The following is a 19,261-nucleotide window of genomic DNA, read 5'->3' on the forward strand; positions in this document are numbered from 1 at the left end:
ACTATTTCCTTTCATAAGTATTGTGTATGGGGAGCGACATTTGCCCAGCTATAGAGTGTTGTTTATTTGTGTTTATTGTTTTTGTATATATGTATACAATAAAGTGAATTTTGATATAAATTGCTGTTTCTGGAACACATTAAGAAGAGTATTTGTATATGAGTGACCTGGTTTATATAAGTATATCCCCTTTTCTATATAGACAAACAGGGAATTGAGTCAAATAAAATAAACATTCCACATGAAACAGATAACAACGTGGAATCATTATGGATATAAATTCCATGTGTGAAGGGAAGGAATATTCTTGTACGGCTGTACTACCATCCGCTGAGATAGAACAAACAGACAGATGAAGAAATGTTTACAGAGATTAGGAAAGCTGGCAAATTGGGCAACACTATAATAATGGGTGATTTCAATTAGCCCAATATTGACTGGATAAATAATAAATGACTGCTTCTTGGAGCAACTGGTCCAGGAACTGACAAGATGGGGAGCCATTTGGGATCTGGTCCTTGGTGCGTGCAGGGAATACTACTACTACTACTAGTGCGAGAGGTTGTGGTGTTGGGTCCCCTGGGAAACAGTGATCATAACATGATCAAGTTTGAGCTACTATCTGGGATGAACCTGCAAAGGAAATCTACTGTACCTACATTTAAGTTTCGAAAGGGCGGCTATAATAAAATGAGGAAAATGGTTAAAAAGAAGCTAAAAGGGTCAGCTGTTAAAGTTAGGACCCTAAATCATGCGTGGACTTTATTCAAAAATACCATCTTGGAAGCCCAAACCAGATGCATTCCACATATTTGAAAGGTGGAAAGAAGAGAAAACGTCAGCCAACGTGGTTAAAGAGTGAAGTAAAAGAGACTATTACAGCCAAAAGATTATCCTTCAAAGAATGTAAAAAGGACCCAAATTAAGAAAATAAGAAGCAACATAAGCACTGGCAAATTACATGCAAAGCATTAATAAAGATGGCTAAAAGAGAATATTAAGAGAAACTTACCACAGAGGCTAAAACTCACAGTAACACTTTTATCAGGTACATCAGAAGCAGAGAACCTGTGAGGGAATCCATGGGACCGTTAGATCATGAAGGAGGAAAAGGGGTGCTCAGGGAGGACAAGGCCATTGCGGAGAATCTGAATGAATTCTTTGCTTCTGTCTTTACGGAGGAAGATGAAAAAGATCTGCCTGTACCAGAGATGGTTTTCAAGAGTGATGATGTGGAGGAACTGAAAGAAATGTTAATGAACCTGGAAGATGTACTAAGCCAAACTGATAAATTAAAGAGTAGTAAATCACCTGGACCAGATGGCAAACATCCAAAGGTATTCAAAGAACTCAAGCTATTAGTAATATGTAACCTGTCTTTAAAATCGTCTGTAGTACCTGAAGACTGGAGGGTTGCCAATGTAACGCCGATTTTTAAAAAGGGTTCCAGGGGTGATCTGGGAAATTACAGACCAGTAAGCCTGATATCAGTGCCAAGCAAAATAGTAGAAACTATTATAAAGAATAAAATTACAGAATACGTAGACAAACATGGTTTAATGGGACAGAGTCAGCGTGGGTTCAGCCAAGTGAAGTCTTGCCTCATCAATTTGCTTCATTTCTTTGAAGGCATGAATAAACATGTGGATAAAGATGAGCCGGTTGATGTAGTGTATCTAGATTTTCCGAAAGCTTTTGATACGGTTCCTCATGAGATACTCCTGAGAAAATTAAAGAGTCAAGGCAAGTTTCTGGTGTGGATTAGGAATTGGTTATTGGACAGAAAACAGAGGGTAGGGTTAAATGGTCATTTCTCTCAATGAAGGACGGTGAACAATGGAGTGCCACAGGGATCAGTACTAGGACTGGTGCTATTTAACATATTTATAAATTACATGGAAATTGGAATGATGAGCGAGGGATTAAATTTGCAGATGACACAAAATTATTCAAGGCTGTTAAAATACGTGCGGACTGTGAAATATTGCAGGAAGACATTAGGAAATTGGAAGATTGGGCATCCAAATGGCAGATGAAATTTAATGTGGACAAATGCAAGGTGATGCAGTTTGGAAAGAATAGTCCGAATCATAGTTACCTGATGCTAGGGTCCACCTTGGGGGTCAGCATTCAAGAAAAAGATCTAGCTGTCGTTGTAGATAATACACTGAAATCTTCTCAGTGTGCGGTGGCAGCCAAGAAGGCAAACAGGATGCTAGGAATTATTAGAAAAGAGATGGTGTATAAGACCAAAAATACTATAATGCCTCTGTATCACTCCATGGTGCGACCACACCTTGAGTATTGCATTCAGTTCTGGTCGCCGTATCTCAAAAAAGATATAATGGAATTAGAAAAGGTTCAAAGAAGAGTGACCAAAATGATCAAGAGGATGAAACTCCTCTCATATGAAGAAAGGCTAAAGATGTTAGGGCTCTTCAGCTTGGAAAAGAGACAGATGAGGGGTGATATGACTGAGGTCTACAAAATCCTGAGTGGCATGTGAAATTTAATGTGGACAAATGCAAGCTGATGCATATTGGAAAGAAAAATCTGAATCATAGTTACCTGATGCTAGTGTCCACCTTGGGGATCAGCACTCAAGAAAAAGATCTAGGTGTCATCATAGAGCCAGAAAAGCAAACAGAATGCTAGAAATTATTAAGAAATGGATGGTGAATAAGACCGAAAATACTATAGTGGCTTTGTATCACTCCATGGTGTGTCCACACCTTCAGTATTGCATTCAGTTCTGGTCACCGTATCTCAAAACTCCTGAGTGGTGTAGAACAAGTAGAACTAAATCGATTTTTTACTTGTTCCAAAAGTACAAAGACTAAGGGACACTCAAGGAAGTTACATGGAAATACTTTGTTTGAATGCATTTTGAAATAGCTTTTCTTTTTAAAATTGAAAAAGTGACTCATGAAGACCCATGCACAATCGTATTAACTGGTACATTTCTCAAGAAGGTTCCACTAAATCATACCTCAATGTATCATTTCTTTATTGTTCATAAATAAATAGACTATAAGTCTAATGAAAATACCCTCAATGACTTACCCATTTGAGACAATCCCTTCTGCTATTTCACAAACGTAGACAAACATGAGAGCGAATGTTAGAATCCATCTTAGATTGTGTCCTGGGAAATGTAGCCATGTGTTGTGATGTATCTGAACTTTAGAACTCTGGCTTCCCCAGCCTGCAAAGACACAAAGAAAAAATATAAGGGGGCTTAATCCCTTGCTGCAACCTGATAGAGGAAACTAAACTAAATTAAAATCACTGCACATAAATCAACAAGTAATAACTTGTGGGGACATTAAAAGCTCAACGCACACTCTCAAAGGGGTTGCTGACTCATACTAATGATTTTTATTGATAATTTGCCATACTTTTACTGACAGCCTAATTTTTTAAAGGACATATGCAAGGCTGCCAAAGGAGTACAGTTCTTAGTAAGAATATTTTCAGGTCATATCACATGCCACCATAATCTTTCCACCACCCCCTGCAGTAAAAACACTTGAGAGGAACCTCTACAGACACATTCATATATGGGACTTTCTGTGGACATTTAGAGGCCCTTTTACAAAGGCGTGGCAAGCACACCATGGGCTTGTCACGCACCAATTTGGCACTGCTTCCTTTGGTAGCCCAGCGGCACTGCCTTCCCCCACTGTGCGCCATTTACAATGCATCAAGTTTTTTTTACCGCCGGGCTACCGCAGGAGGAGGTAAAGGCTCCCCTAGGAAATGGCCATGCGGCAAGTGTTTCACTTACCACACAGCCATTTCCTTCCTTGGCTGGAAATTCCCTTTTATGGGCGGTGGTAAAAGGGGGCCTCGGCACACGGCAAACTCGCATGCCAACGCCACTGCAGGGCCCTTTTTGCTGCCGCTTGGTAAAAGGGGCCCTTAGAGAGATACTGGGTACCAACCATATCTCCCCCCATCCCCCCCCCCCCAAGAAAAGGTAAAAAGTAAAAAGAAAAGCAGCCAAAAGAAATGACATAAAAGGCAGATGGATGTTCTTCTCACAGAAAAATGTCTATAGCATACAAGCGAACAAAAGGAAAAAACGGTCAAAACCGCTAGTACGTTTAGATCAGGATGTACCCAGAGGGGGCATTTCTGGTGCTTGCCTCCTTTTTCCATCTCCATCGAGACAGTGTTCTTGGAACCAGTTAGCTTCCTTACCAATGTGGCAGCTTTAAACATATACCTATCTACCTTCATCAAGACTTTTTATTAGAATGGCACTATTACCCATGTTCCCTTGCTCCTTCACTGAGTCTTTTCCTATATCCATTGCCACCATGTCTCCCAGATCTCATCCTCCTGCTGGAGCAGTCTGGACAGGTGGTTACTAGACATCCAATGAGGGGCTATGTCAGTCGGGCTTGGCCAGTCTCTGCTGCCAGGTTCTGAGTACCAGTTATGCTTCCAGGAACCTCCGTCTCTGCGAGGCTCTGAGCACTAATTACACTTCCAGGAACCTCCACCATACTCCAAGCACCAATCGTGCTCCCAGGAGTCTCCACCTTTGCCAGGCTCAGCACTGATTGTACTTCTAGGAGCCACCACCAGGGTCTGAGTGTCAATTGCACTCCCAGGAGCCTCCACTAGGCTCCAAGCACCGGTAGTGATCACAGGAGCCTTTCTGCCACTGGCCCTCAGGCACCAGCTGTGCCCCTGAAGACCTCCTACCTTGCCCTGAGCTTGCTCCCAAAGGCCTCCTTGCCCTGAGCCAGCTCCCAAGGGCCACTCTGCTGCTGGGCCTTGTGCACAATTCTGCCCCCAGAGGCCTTCTGCCTCACCCTGAGAATGCTTCCAAAACCCTCCCTCCCTTGTGTTGCTGGACCCCCACTTCTTTCTGGTGAGCTAGTCTGCGTTCTTCAGGAGAAGCCTCCAGTGGTCCCTTTCTTGCCAGATCCACAACTCTTAGCTTTTTGTGCCTATCTCTTTCTGATTCCAACCCTTTAGAGCCTGTTGCCTGCAGTTTCAGGTTTTTCCCAATAGAGAGAAACCTACCCTCTCAGTCAAAAAGCCAACAGACAGAGATCCTGGATTGAATCTCCATATATTGGAGAAATTGATTGAATTCCAGAGAGGTTAAGGTTAGACTGCCCCCAAATATATTCTGGTGAAGAGTTTTCTCTGACCCCCTAATTGGCTTCGTTTACCTGTGTGTTTTATTAACCCCACCTGTATTCACAAACTTTAATAGATAATCATCCCAAAGTGTATAAATATTGATCATTAATCTGCCTTTCCTTACAGTGAACAATTTACATATGCAGCCACTATGCTGTTCTGTTCACTGAATGCATCAAAATGTTACTTTTTCAGAGGCCTGCAGCCAGAGAAGCACAGAACATGTCAGTTACAGTTTACCTCCGCCAGAGAGGATAGCTATTCTACTTTCCTCAAATCACTTTAACCAAGGATTTCTTCTTTTCTGTTTCTTAAAACCCAGGGGCGTAGCTACGTGGGGCCACGGGGCCTGGGCCCCCGTAGTTTTGGCCCTGGACCCCCCTGCCGATGACCCTCACGACCCCCCCCCCCCCCCGCCACCAACCCGTCATCGCCATCTGCTACCTTTGCTGGCGGGGGACCCCAACCCCCGCCAGCCGAGGTCCTCTTCTTCCTTCGTTCTGTTTCTGAGTCTGATGTCCTGCACATACAACGTGCAGGACGTCAGACTCACAGAAACAGAACGAAGCCCTGCAGGCTTCGTTCTGTTTCTGTGAGTCTGACGTCCTGCACGTACACATGCAGGACATCAGACTCAGAAACAGAACGAAGGAAGAAGAGGACTTCGGCTGGCGGGGGTTGGGGTCCCCTGCCAGCAAAGGTAGGCGACAGCAGGGGAGGGTTGGCGGTGGGAGGGGGGTTGAGAGGGTCGTCAGCGGGGGGAGGTCAAAGTTGGTGTTGGTGGTGGTGGTGGCGGCGGGGGGGGGGGGGGTGGTTGGCGGCACCGGGGGGGGGGATAAAAGGTGTCCCCTCACCTCGGGCTCTGGACCACCCCCTGCTGAAGTCTGGCTACACCCCTGTTAAAACCCCCCTCCCTTTTTGGGGGGCAGGAGGGGAAAGAATGAGAGGGTGAAATTTGAGTGGGCAGAGGCAAACAGAAATAAGAGAAAGAAGAAATGTGTCAAAGATGGATGTATTGAGGGAATGGAAGAAGAAAGGAGGAAAGTAGAGATAAGACAAATGGACAGCACTCACTGGAAAGAAAGCAGAAGACAGTCAGGAAAGCAGAAAAGAGAAACTGGTTGTCACATTCTCAAAGCAGGAACTAGGTTTGTGAGCCCTTGGGCCACTGCCAAGGAGCGGCAGCGGCAGGCAAATCACCCAAGCAGAAAGCAGTGCTGAACACAACAGGCAGGAACCACTGAATATAACTAGAAGAGGCTTTAATAGTAGACAGTAAACATTATCCAGTAGCACAGCAAGGTCAAAGGGGCAGGCAGCAAACACAGGTAATCCATAAACTAACCAGAGTCTTTAGGCAGGCGGAAAGCAAAGTCAAAGTCCAGGTCCAGGCCAAGGGTCAAAGGCACAGGAAGCAAGCAAAGTCCAGGTCCAGGAACAGGCAGGGTCCAACACAAAGGAAACTTTCAGAGCAGGTACTCCAACAAACCACCAGGAACTCATGGATGACCTTTGATACCAAGGCAAGGCAAGCAAGGCTCACAGAAGCTAATAAGCCCATCAGCAGCTGACCCTCAGCTGCAGTAATCACCAGCCAAGTAAGGTTGCTGTTCAAGGACAAACCAGCAGAGCAAGTCTGGCAACCCAGAAAATCCGGACCGGACTCACTGAAGTCTGAAACATGGAAGACAGCAGAAAACAGTCCATAGCAGCCACCAGTTCTAGCCACCAGAGGGCAAGGAGAACACCCACATGGAAAGATACTGGGCAGGGCCGTGCCAATACGGTAAGCAGGATAAGCACCGCAGGGGGGCACAGACCTATGGAAGGCGCCGCCGCAGTGCTTACCCTCGCCACTTACCTGAGCTCCACGCCGCCGAGGCCTTTAAACCTTTTACCTCCGAGGCTCCAACGGTCGCAGCAGCGTCAATGAAAGTGCTGCCGACGTCTCCCTTCCCTTCGCGCTCGTTGGTTCCCTCAGTGTCCCGCCTTCTTCTGACGTCAGAAGTAGGCGGGACACTGAGGGAACCAACGAGCGCGAAGGGAAGGGAAGGGAGACGTCGGCAGCGCTTTCACTGACGCTGCTGCGACCGGAGGTAAAAGATTTAAAGGCCCCAGGGTGCGGAGCTCAGGTAAGGGAAGGGCAGAGAGGAATGGATGGGAGGGCAGGGCCCAGGGAAAGGACAAATTGCTGGAAATGGAGGGGAGGGAAAAGAGGAGAATTGCTGGCTATGGATGGAGGAGGGAAGGGCAGAGAGTGACAAGGATGGACATGGATGGGAGGACAGGGCCCAGGGAGAGGAGAAATTGCTGGAAATGGAGGGGAGGAGAGAGAGAAGAATTGCTGGCTATGGATGGAGGAGGGAAGGGCAGAGAAGGACAAGGATGGACATGGATGGGAGGGCAGGGCCCAGGGAGAGGAGAAATTGCTGGAAATGGAGGGGAGGGGAGAGAGGAAAATTGCTGGCTATGGATGGAGGATGGAAAGGCAGAGAGGGACATGGATGGACATAGATGGGAGGACAGGGCCCAGGGAGAGGAGAAATTGCTGGAAATGTAGGGGAGGGGAGGGGAGAGAGGAGAATTGCTGGCTATGGATGGAGGAGGGAAGGGCAGAGAGGGACAAGGATGGACATGGCTGGGAGGGCAGGACCCAGGGAGAGAGGAGAAATTGCTGGAAATGGATATAGAGCAAGAAATGAAGAAGAAAGGAGGAAAGTAAAGAAATAAATGGAAAGGAAGCCCTGGAAACGGAGTTAAGAGGACAGATAGCAGCAGAATGAGATACTGGGCCAGCATGATCAGAAAAAGAAAGTCACCAGACAACAAAGGTAGAAAAGAATCATTTTATTTTCATTTTAGCGTTTGGAATATGTCCACATTGAGAATTTACATCTGCTATCTTATTTTGCAATGTATAGCAATTTGTTTCTAAGAAAATTGCTGACAATTCCTGTCAGTGTGGCAAGTGGTGAGCGATCATTTTCACGGTTAAAAATCATAAAAAATTATTTCTGATCTATTTGTTAAGCAATCCCACAAAGATGCACTCCATCTTTCAGCTCCTATTTCCTTTGCATCTTGTGCCACACCGGGGTGGGGGGGCACCAACTGATAGTCTGCAGGGGGGCGCCAGAGACCCTAGGCACAGCCCTGAAACTGGGACTAATATTGAAATTGAAATGTATTATTTCTAACCCACCCTTATCCAGGGTGGGGTACAAAAGAAAGGTACATAACAGTAAAAACAAAACATATATATATAATACAAAATAAGAATAGTACAGAGTGTCAGGTGTCTCTCAAGCTTTTCTTGAAGCTGGTCAAAGAGGTTTCGCACTTGAACTGCAATGGCAGTCTGTTTCATACAATAGTCCATGTAGAGAAAAAAAGTGAGGAGAACGAATGAGGATACCAAAAATGTGTTTATTCATATAAATAAACACATTTTTGGTATCCTCATTTGTTCTCCTCACTTTTTTTCTCTACATCTCACGTTTCCGTGAGGGTTTTTACCTCCTTGTTTTTGTTGTGGCTTCATACAATAGTCCCACATATGGAAAAAGTTCCAGACCATGTGACCTCCAATCGAATGTATTGAAGCACAGGAGCAACAAGTTCGTATTTGTTCTGAGATCTTAAAGACTGAGACAGTAAATACCATTTTACAACATGACACAAATAGTATGTGAAATCTTGATAAAGTGCCTGATGAAGCATTTCTAATAACATACAAAATTCTGCTACGCATTGGCAACCATTTCAGACCAGGGGCATATCTACAGGTGGGCCTGGGCCCACTCAGACCCACCTAATATCAGCTCAGGCCCAACCAGTTTGTCCTGCTCCAATCGATGCCAGTCTTCTAGGTGCCGGTTAGGCAACAGCTGTGCTGTAGAAGTGCACAGCCTTTTAGTTTGCTGTGGCTCAGCCACATGTGTTTAGCCAGTCAGCATCATCTCCTGCTACCTGCAGTAACCTGCGTAATTTTCTGCCTACTTTTTTTTGTGGGGGTCTAGATCAGGAACGGCAGCTCCCTCCAATGCCGCGCCACTGCTGCTGCAGTCACTGCTCTCCAACCATCGGTTTCACTCTCAGGGCACCTGTCTTGCATTGCGCCCCTGCACCCCTGAAGCAAATGGGAAAATCTGCTGCCAGTTCCACAACTCAGGCTCAGCCTGGTGGGTTTCCTCCACTGTTCCAGGCTGCCAGCAGTAGGTGCCTTGTTTCTCGCTCAATCTGCCTTCAGTTGAGCCCTCAAGGTTTCTGCACCAGCTCGCTGCCCCAAACAGGCATAGGAGCCAGCACACGGAGCACACACTGCAGTGCTCTCTGAATCTGCATTTGCTACTACTTGCATAGAGATTTAGGAAACTCAAGCCCAGCTGCCAGGTAAAACAAATGTGTGTGTTTTTTTTAAATATTGTGAGAAGGAAGAGGCTGTCCTACCCTGGTTAGGCCCCTAGAGGGCGCTGTTCCCCTAAAATGTCTAGGGAGAAGGGCTGGGTGAGTCACTAAAGGGAGCCAGTAAGGGGTGTATAGCAGGAGGTCGCTAGGACCGAGGAGAGTCCTGGGGATAGAAACAGGTGCAGCAGGTTATGGGCTGGGTCCTGTTTGGTCATTAACCACTTAATACCCCACCTGAGTGTGAGGGAGGAGGAGAGCTAGCAGCTGAAGAAGAGAGCTGATAGCTGAAGCAGGAGGATCCCCATGAGAAGTACTGGCTGAGCCCTTTGGACTGGTGGTGAACTGTGTGCAAAGCAAGGAAGCTGGCTGGGGTAAGAAGGCCCTAGAGTGTCAGGTATAAGAACAGGGTGTTACAAGGAAGGACTGTGTGTCCAGGTTACAAGGAAGGACTGGGTGTCCATGTTACAAGGAAGGACTGAGTGTGCAGGTGCTTAAGCTGGAAGATTGAACTGAGTAGGAAGAAATGTTTAAGCTGGAAGAACTGTTTAAGCTTGTAAAAGTGTTTTAAGCTGGAAGAAGTGTGCCCCAGGAAGGGGGAATAAAAGATTTGTATGAGAAATATCCTGTTGGTGAGACCTGACTGTGTTTGCCTTTTGAGAAGCAGGTCACCCTGAGCAGAAAGGGGTAGTAGACTAATTTGCATAAAATCTGCATACTGAGAACCAGCTCACCCTGAGTGAAAGAGGGACGTGGGATCCTGAGGTGGGAGCTTCATCTTCACAATAGGCTCATCTTCACAATATGTATAGTGTAATACTGGTGGTGGGCTCTACTGCCCAAAGATCACAATAGCTGACACAATTGGGACAGTTAAACCTTAAATAAAACTGCTGATAATAGAGATTCTTGTGGTACCCTGTCACCAATTGACGAAGATCTGACAACTTATTTCCCTGCCAGACCACAGCTTGGAAAAATAAAATGCCCAGACAAAGGTAGAAAAAAAGTGTTTTATTTTAAATTTATTAGGTGGAATATGTTAGCTTTAGGAAATGTGTATCATGGATGTCTTTTTGTTTTGCTTAGTAGAAGAGAAAATGCATTTCTATTTTTATTTGCCTATGGAAACTAAAATGATTGAGACCATACTTTCTGAGTTCAGTCTTCAGAATCTTAATCCAATCATTGGTACTGTCTAAATTTGACTATTCTAATACAATCTATGCTGGACTAAAAACAGCCCAGAATACGGCAGCCAGCCTTGTACTTAGGGCCCCCCAATTTTCTGAAGTGACTCCCTTATTGCTAAAATTACATTGGCTTCCAATAAATGCATGCATCACATTCAAATTATGTATATTTGCTTATCAAATCATATATGGCCTATCTCCATCTTATATTGAGTTGTCAAAATGTAACGTATCAAAATCTGCTAGAGACTTCCTCGTTCTCCACTTCCCAAATTGCAGTAAACTGGTATTTACTCATAAGTACATGAGTACATAGGTATTGCCATGCTGGGACAGACCGAAGGTCCATCAAGCCCAGCGTCCTGTTTCCAATGGTGGCCAATCCAGGTCACAAGTACCTGGCAAGATCCCAAAAAAAGTACAATATATTTTATGCTGCTTATCCTAGAAATAAGCAGTGGATATTCCCCAAGTCCATTTTAATAATGATCTATGGACTTTTCCTTTAGGAAGCCATCCAAACCTTTTTCAAATCCTGCTAAGCTAACTGCTTTTCCTACATTCCCTGGCACTGAATTCCAGAGTTTAATTACATGTTGAATGAAGAAAAAATTTCTCCGATGCATTTTAAATTTACTACTTTGTAGCTTCATCGCATGCCCCATAGTCCCTAGCCGCTTTAGCCTTTCCTCATGGGGAAGTCATCCCATCCAGAATTAAAACAGAATTAAAAGGACTACTTGAAACAGACCCCAAAGGACAAAAGGCTGACACAGGCCTGTGTGATTCAAGAGCTCATGATATGTGCAGACACCCTTGCGTGCAGACAAAAGGAGAAGGACAAGGATGCAAACAGGCCTAGAAAAAAGAAGTGGTAAAAGTTGCATGTCAGCATAAAATGGTTTAGCAACTTAGGGGTGTAACTTGGGGAAAACAGATGGCCAAAAGGAGAACAAGATAATTCCAAGAAGTATTAACCGCCTGTTTATCATGTGAACTGCCTATGAACTGTTAATCAAGAGTAAATGTATAAAAGTAATGGTATTGGATCATTGAATGGGAGACAGTCACAGCCAGCACCTTTGTGCAAGCAGGGCTGCTCTCCCATGAGAAACTAATCAATTGTATCTGCATTGGCAAGTAATAATAAAAGAATTGTTTTTCTTATAAGGAATGAATTTAAATGCTTTCTCATACACGTAGCCTTGTCTTTTATCTCTCCAAGCAAGAACTTACCTGGGTAGTTTGGAGAGGTAGTAAAAGGCTAAATATAGCTAGTCTTTTATCACTCCAAATTGTGGGTGGCTGGTATATAATAGTTTAGGGGTGGTAAAAGAGTCCAGAAAAACACTTTTCTAATTCCACTATATATTTTTTCAGATGTGGTGACCAGAATTGAACACAATATTCGAGGTGTGGTTGCAGCATGGAGCGATACAAAGGCATGATAGAGGAAACTACACATCTTCTTTCCTCCTCAAAACTAACTACCTGATCCTCTGATCCTATTTCCACCCATCTACTTAACACTATCTCTCCTACTGTCATCCCGTTTATCTGTCATATCCCACTATCTCTCCTACTGTCATCCCGTTTATCTGTCATATCCTCAATCTTTCACTGTCCACTGCGACTGTTCCTGATAGCTTCAAACATGCCGTAGTCACACCACTCCTTAAAAAACCTTCATTGGACCCTACCTGTCCTTCCAACTATCGCCCCATCTCCCTTTCCTATCCAAGATACTTGAACGTGCTGTTCAACGCCGTTGCCTTGACTTTCTTTCATCTCAAGCTATTCTTGATCCACTTCAATCTGGCTTTCGCCCCCTTCATTCAACTGAAACAACACTTGCTAAAGTCTCCAATGATCTGTTCCTAGCCAGATCCAAAGGTCTCTATTCTATCCTCATCCTTCTTGATCTATCTGCTGCTTTTGACACTGTTGATCACAGCCTGCTCCTTGATACGCTGTCCTCACTTGGATTTCCGGGCTCTGTTCTTTCCTGGTTTTCTTCTTATCTCTCCCAGCATACCTTTAGTGTATACTCTAGTGGATCCTCTTCTACTTCTACTTCTATCCCACTGTCAGTTGGTGTACCTCAGGGATCTGTCCTGGGACCTCTTCTCTTCTCCATCTATACTTCTTCCCTTGGTACTCTGATCTCGTCCCATGGTTTTCAGTATCATCTTTATGCTGATGACGCCCAGATCCAGTGGTGTGCTGGAGCAGGCTCTCACAGGCTCGCAAGAGCCGGTTGTTAAGTTTTTAAGAATTTTGGGAGCTGGTTGTTAAAGTAGGGCCCTCCATGGCTACTTTAACAACTGGCTCCCAAAATGTGGGCTTGGGCCCCCTGCTGAATTATCTTTTACTTTGCTGGTGGGGATGCTGAGCCCTGCCAGCCAAGTAAATAGACCGCTGCTGCTCCCCGCTCCTTGTTTCCAGCTCCGAGCAGCAGGCTGGGACTTCTCCAGCATGTGTAAGAAGTTTCAGCATGCTGCTCAGAGCAAGACCTTGGGAGTGGTGGCAGTCCATTTATTGGTTGCCAGCAAAGGTATGCCTAGTGTGCCAACACGAAGGGAGGGAGGAGAGAGAGACAAGTGTTGCTCCCCCCACCCCGGCCACCCCTAGCCCTTCCAACTGCAGAGCTGGCTACGTCTGGAGAAAGAGCCTGTTGTTAAAAATTTACCAGCACACCCCTGCCCAGATCTACCTCTCCACACCAGAAATCTCAGCCGAAACCCAGGCCAAAGTATCAGCCTGCCTGTCTGACATTGCTGCCTGAATGTCTCAGCGCCATCTGAAACTAAACATGACCAAGACTGAGCTTCTTATCTTTCCCCCTAAACCAACCTCTCCTCCTCCCCCATTCTCTATTTCTGTGGATAACACTCTCATCCTTCCTGTCTCATCAGCTCGTAACCTTGGGGTCATCTTCGACTCCTCCCTCTCCTTCTCTGCACATATTCAACAGACTACTAAAACCTGTTGTTTCTTTCTCTATAATATCAGCAAAATTCGCCCTTTCCTTTCTGAGCACACTACCAGAACCCTCATCCACGCTCTTATCACCTCTTGCTTAGACTATTGCAACTTGCGCCTCACAGGTCTCCCACTTAGCCATCTCTCTCCTCTTCAATCTGTTCAAAATTCTGCTGCATGACTAATATTCAGCCAGGGTCGTTATGCTCATATTAGCCCTCTCCTCAAGTCACTTCATTGGCTTCCTATCCGTTTCCGCATACAGTTCAAACTCCTTTTATTGACCTATAAGTGCATTCACTCTTCAGCTCCTCAGTACCTCTCAACTCTCATCTCTCCCTACATTCCTCCCCGGGAACTCCGTTCACTGGGTAAATCTCTCTTATCTGCACCCTTCTCCTCCACCGCTAACTCCAGACTCCGTTCCTTTTATATTGCTGCACCATATGCCTGGAATAGACTCCCTGACCCGGTACGTCAAGCTCCATCTCTGGCCGTCTTCAAATCTAAGCTAAAAGCCCACCTTTTTGATGCTGCTTTTAACTCCTAACCCTTATTCACTTGTTCAGAACCCTTATTTTATCATCCTCACCTTAATATTCCCTTATCTCTTGTTTGTCCTGTTTGTCTGTCCTAATTAGATTGTAAGCTCTGTCGAGCAGGGACTGTCTCTTCATGTTCAAGTGTACAGCGCTGCGTACGTCTAGTAGCGCTATAGAAATGATAAGTAGTAGTAGTAGTAATTTTTGTTTTCCATTCCTTTCCTAATAATACCTAACATTCTATTTGCTTTCTCAGCTGCCACAGCACGCTGAGCAGAGAGTTTCAACATATCATCAATTGCGACGCCTAGATCCCTTTCCTGGTCGGTGATTCCTAATGTGGAACCTTGGATTACATAGCTATAATTCCTCTTTCCCACATCAACACTTTGCACTTGCTCACGTTAAAATGTCATCTGCCATTTAGATGCCCAAACACCCAGTCTTGTAAGGTCCTCTTGTAATTATTCACAATCCTCGTGCGATTTAACAAATTTGAATAACTTTGTGTTGTCAGAAACTTTTATTACCTCACTAGTTACTCCCATCTCTAGATCATTTATAAATATGTTAAAAATCAGCGGTCCCAGAACAGACCCCTGGGGAACCCCACTTTCTACTCTTCACCATTGAGAACACTGACCATTTAACCCTACTCTCTGTTTTCTATCTTTTAACCAGTTTTTAATCCACAATAGAACACTACCTCCTATCCCATGACTCTCCAATTTCCTCTGGAGTCTCTTATGAGGTATTCTGTCACATGCCTTTTGAAAATCCAGATACACAATATCGACTGGCTCACCTTTATCCACATATTTGTTCACCCCTTCAAAGAAATGTAATAGATTGGTGAGGCAAGATTTCCCTCCACTAAATCCATGTTGGCTTTGAGGCATATTTTCAAAGCACTTAGCGTTCCAAAGTTCCATATGTTTCTATGGAACTTTGGAAGGCTAAGTCCTTTGAAAATATGCCTCTTTGTCTCATTAATCCATGCTTTTGAATATGCTCTGTAATTTTACTGAGCAACGATGTCAGGCTCACCAGTCTTTAATTTCCCGGATCTCCTCTGGAACCTTTTTTAAAAATCAGCGTTACATTGGCCACCCTCCAATCTTCCGGTACCATGCTTGATTTTAAAGATAAATTAAATATTGTTAACAATAGTTCAGGGGCGTAGCCAGACACCCAATTTTGGATGGGCCTGAGCCTAAAGTGGGTGGGCATAAAAATCCCATCTGGCATCTCTCCCTCCACTCCCCCACCCCAGGCGACCAATAATTTCTCAATTCCACACTCCCCTCCTTCCCTTCATACTTTTTCAAATCTTCAGTGCTTCACTGTCAGCAAACAGTGACTCATACCTGCTGCTCTCACCAGTCCAGAGCCTTCCCTCTGACCTGGTACCACTATTGTGGACCAATACCAATATTCCACTATTGTGGAAACAGGAAGTTACATCAGAGGGATGGCTCTGAACTAGCATGAGCTGTTTGCGAAACATTGAAAAATTGAAAAGGTACAGAGAGGTTGGGGGGGTTTCGATTATCAGCTAAAGACACCCATCTCTCCTCGACTGATAACCACGCCCCAGTCCCGCCTTCACCACGCCTCCAACACGCCCCCATCAACCTTATTCGTTTCCGCGACGGAGTGCAGTTGGAAACGCCCAAAATCAGCTTTTGATTATACCCATTTGGGCGCCTTTGCGAGAAAAACGCCCATCTCCCGATTTGGGTTGAAATATAGGCGTTTTTCTCTTTCGAAAATAAACAGGTTAGTGATCCTCACTACTCGAGCAGGGGTCCAGTAGGCTCTATGGAAGATACAATATGAGGATTGGGATATCGCTGCTGACTTTGTGGGACGCATGGAGTGGACCCAGAAGGTGTACCAGTCAAACTCAGATGCATCCAAACTGAAATCCTGCTCCCATGACAACTTTAAAGGAGCAACCGTGTCAACATACAGATTCTGAAGTTTTTTATATATCAGAGATGTCTTTTTACCACCCGCCGCAATGGTGCGGCAAACGGAGACAAAATCTGACGGAGCGGTTGAAATAGAATTGGATGCCTGAAAGGTTAAAATATGTTGAGATATATCTTTCCATGCTTGATAATCTATGCGGGAGACATTATACAAGGCAGACAAAGCGTCAGGTGATAACAGATTACCAGCAATATACAGATGAGATAACAACCAAATACCTTTCCCTTGCCATTCCACTTTCTGAGACTGCAGGAGAGCCAACTGAAAGCCAGAGTTATACCAGAGAGAGACTTCATCCAGTGAGGCAGTGCGAACTCCAAGACCAGTTCTAAACTTACGGATATCAAATGCAGAGGCTTTTAAGAGCCTAAGGCGTTTTGTATAGGGATACAAATCTGTATATGGAAGAAGATATAAAGGGCAAGGGCGTACCTTAAAAACCTGCCACCTGGGCGTGAGATGAGAGAAGTCCCCCTGGAACCACATTAAAGACTGCGCAAGTCAAAAGGCCATAGGATAGTTTTTGAAGTCAGGGACGTTAAGACCTCCCAAATGTTTTGGTAATTTAAGTTTTCTGAGTGCAATGTGAGGAGGTTTTTGTTTCCAAAGAAACTTATCATTAAGGAGTCAATCTTGGTATTTTTTTTTTTTTTAGTATTCTTTTAGTGCCAATGATACCATACTTTTTTGATTCATTTGAGATACCAGAATCGTAATTGACGTCCTCGTGGTCTTTTTAAAGGTTTGTGATAGTTTCTTTCTTTCCTTTTTAGTTTAATTTACTCTGGCGTTCTAATCATTGTTTGTTGATAGTTTTTTTTATCTAGTTAATATAGAGGTATTTTAATGGATTTTTCCAATTTTTTATTTAGCTGTTTAACTTTCGTGTCAAAATTCTATTCACTCTGGCTTTACAATCATTGTTGCTGTTTGTATTTCACAGAGCTACCATAGGGATTTACACAACATGTCTTTGAGTACTGAATATAAGTTTTATCATTCATTGATGGATATTTCTCTTGCCTGATTGTGTTTCTTGTTGTTTTAGACTCTATGCTTAGTATTGATCTTATTTACAGATGTTATATTTTAGGGCCCTTTTTACCAAGGTGCACTATCGTTTTTAGTGCGCGCTAAATGCTAGAGACACCCATATATTCCTATGGGTGTCTCTAGCATTAGTGCGTGCTAATTTTTAGCACAAGCTAAAAACAATAGCACGGCTTAGTAAATAGGGCCCTTAGTGTTAAAACTGCAGGTATGAGATATATTTTTTCTACACACCACATATACTTGTTTTGATATTATCATTTTTGCTCCATGTATTTTTATGCATAATTATTTATTCAAATAATATTTATTCAATTATTATTTAGTACATTTGTTTTGAAAAAGTATTTTTATGATATTTTGGTTTATTACCATTTTTGTATTTATATTTTTTATCCACACAGACTTTATTTGTTTTTCTATGACGTTCTAATGTATGTTTGTATATGTTCTTAGACTCCTGATGCAGGTCTTACAACTGAAACACAGTCCGTGTCGGCTCATTTCCACTGAATAAAGATCTTCTGCCAACCATCATTCGTTTTGCTGTTTTTTTGTGCATCCTTTGTGTTCTGAGGAGTGAGCTCTCCTTGGTTTCATTGCTTGTGTTATTTGATAACTGAATATCTTGTCTTCAGGTAACAGAAAATTCTATTGGTTCTGAGGGGTCCTTTTACTAAGGTATGCTGAAAAATGGCCTGCAGTAGTGTAGGCACAGATTTTGGGCGCATGCAGATCCATTTTTCAGCGTGCCTGCAAAAAATGCCTTTTTAAAAGTTTTGCCGAAAATGGACTTGTGGCAAAATAAAAATTGCCACGCATCCATTTTGGGTCTGAGACCTTACCACCAGCCGTTGACTTAGTGGTAAGGTCTCTCGCGATAACCATGTGGTAATCGCCTACGTGCGTCAAGTCAGAATTACTGCCCAATTTTTGCTGCGCACCAGAAAATAAAATATATTTTCTGGCTTGAGTAGCGAGCACGTGTAAAAAATGAAATTACCGTATGGGCAATGCAGTAGCCGGGCAGTAACTCTGAATTGGTGCATGTCGGGCATGCGTAGGCGCCTACATGGCTTAGTAAAAGGGCCCCTGAATTTGTGGGGCTATCAAGGTCTATTGTATTGCTGTCACTGCAAGCTATTTACCCCAATGCCCCACCCTCACCCCAAAGGTGTCATCTTAAGTGAACATCTGATCTTTGTAATGGTTAAAGCTATCCCTGGAATCAGCCATTATATATTCTGGCTTATTTTCTATTTGGTGAAGAGTTTATGGAACTTACTAAATTATTTTCTCAATAAAGATTTTAAAGAAAATATAATATCTGTTTAGCCTATGCCGTCCCTACAAGGGATGTGAACTAAACGTTGTGTCACTGACTCAAGCATTTGACGTCAAGTTCTTAACACAAAATTAAGAGTGATTCAACAAACAAAAAATTACTCACCAATGAATAATATTGGAAAGGTGATAAATAACAAGAAGACATGAGGAACCAGGTTAAGGGCATCCAAGAAGCAGACATTGTTCAGAATTCCATTAGTAACATTATAAGAGGAAATGTTGTCATTTCCACAAAATGAGAAGCTCATGGTCTTCAGTCAATTCTAATCCAATGAACTGGAAATTAAAAAAAAATAGAAAGAATTAGAATAATCTAAACTATGGGCTCCTTTTACAAATTTTAGAATGCATTTTCCGCCAGTAAATGAAGTTTTACATATTAAAAAGGTTTTTACAACATTGTATAACTGTATATTCACATATAAGTACACACAGGGCTAAATTCTACCTATGGCACCTAAAAAATCAGCACCAAAACCCCCCGCTTAGGTAGTATTCTATAAAACGCACCTAAAGTTTGTCACGGTTTATAGAAGTAACCCTTAAGCGGAGAAGTCACATGTAAATTTAGGCACCACCATTTGCACC

General features: G+C 43.7%; 1 protein-coding gene across 1 annotated transcript in view; it reads right to left on the reverse strand.

The window, feature by feature from the left end:
* The window catches only part of ABCC9 (ATP binding cassette subfamily C member 9), a 454,126-nt gene that overhangs the window by 416,798 nt on the left and 18,067 nt on the right, over positions 1-19,261 (reverse strand). Inside the window, 2 exon segments of the mRNA XM_030214004.1 lie at positions 3,064-3,205; positions 18,777-18,949. Coding sequence (XP_030069864.1) covers positions 3,064-3,205; positions 18,777-18,921 — 287 coding nt within the window. The 5' untranslated portion in view covers positions 18,922-18,949.

This window comes from Microcaecilia unicolor, chromosome 9 (assembly GCF_901765095.1).
Source record: "Microcaecilia unicolor chromosome 9, aMicUni1.1, whole genome shotgun sequence".
NCBI lineage: Eukaryota > Metazoa > Chordata > Amphibia > Gymnophiona > Siphonopidae > Microcaecilia > Microcaecilia unicolor.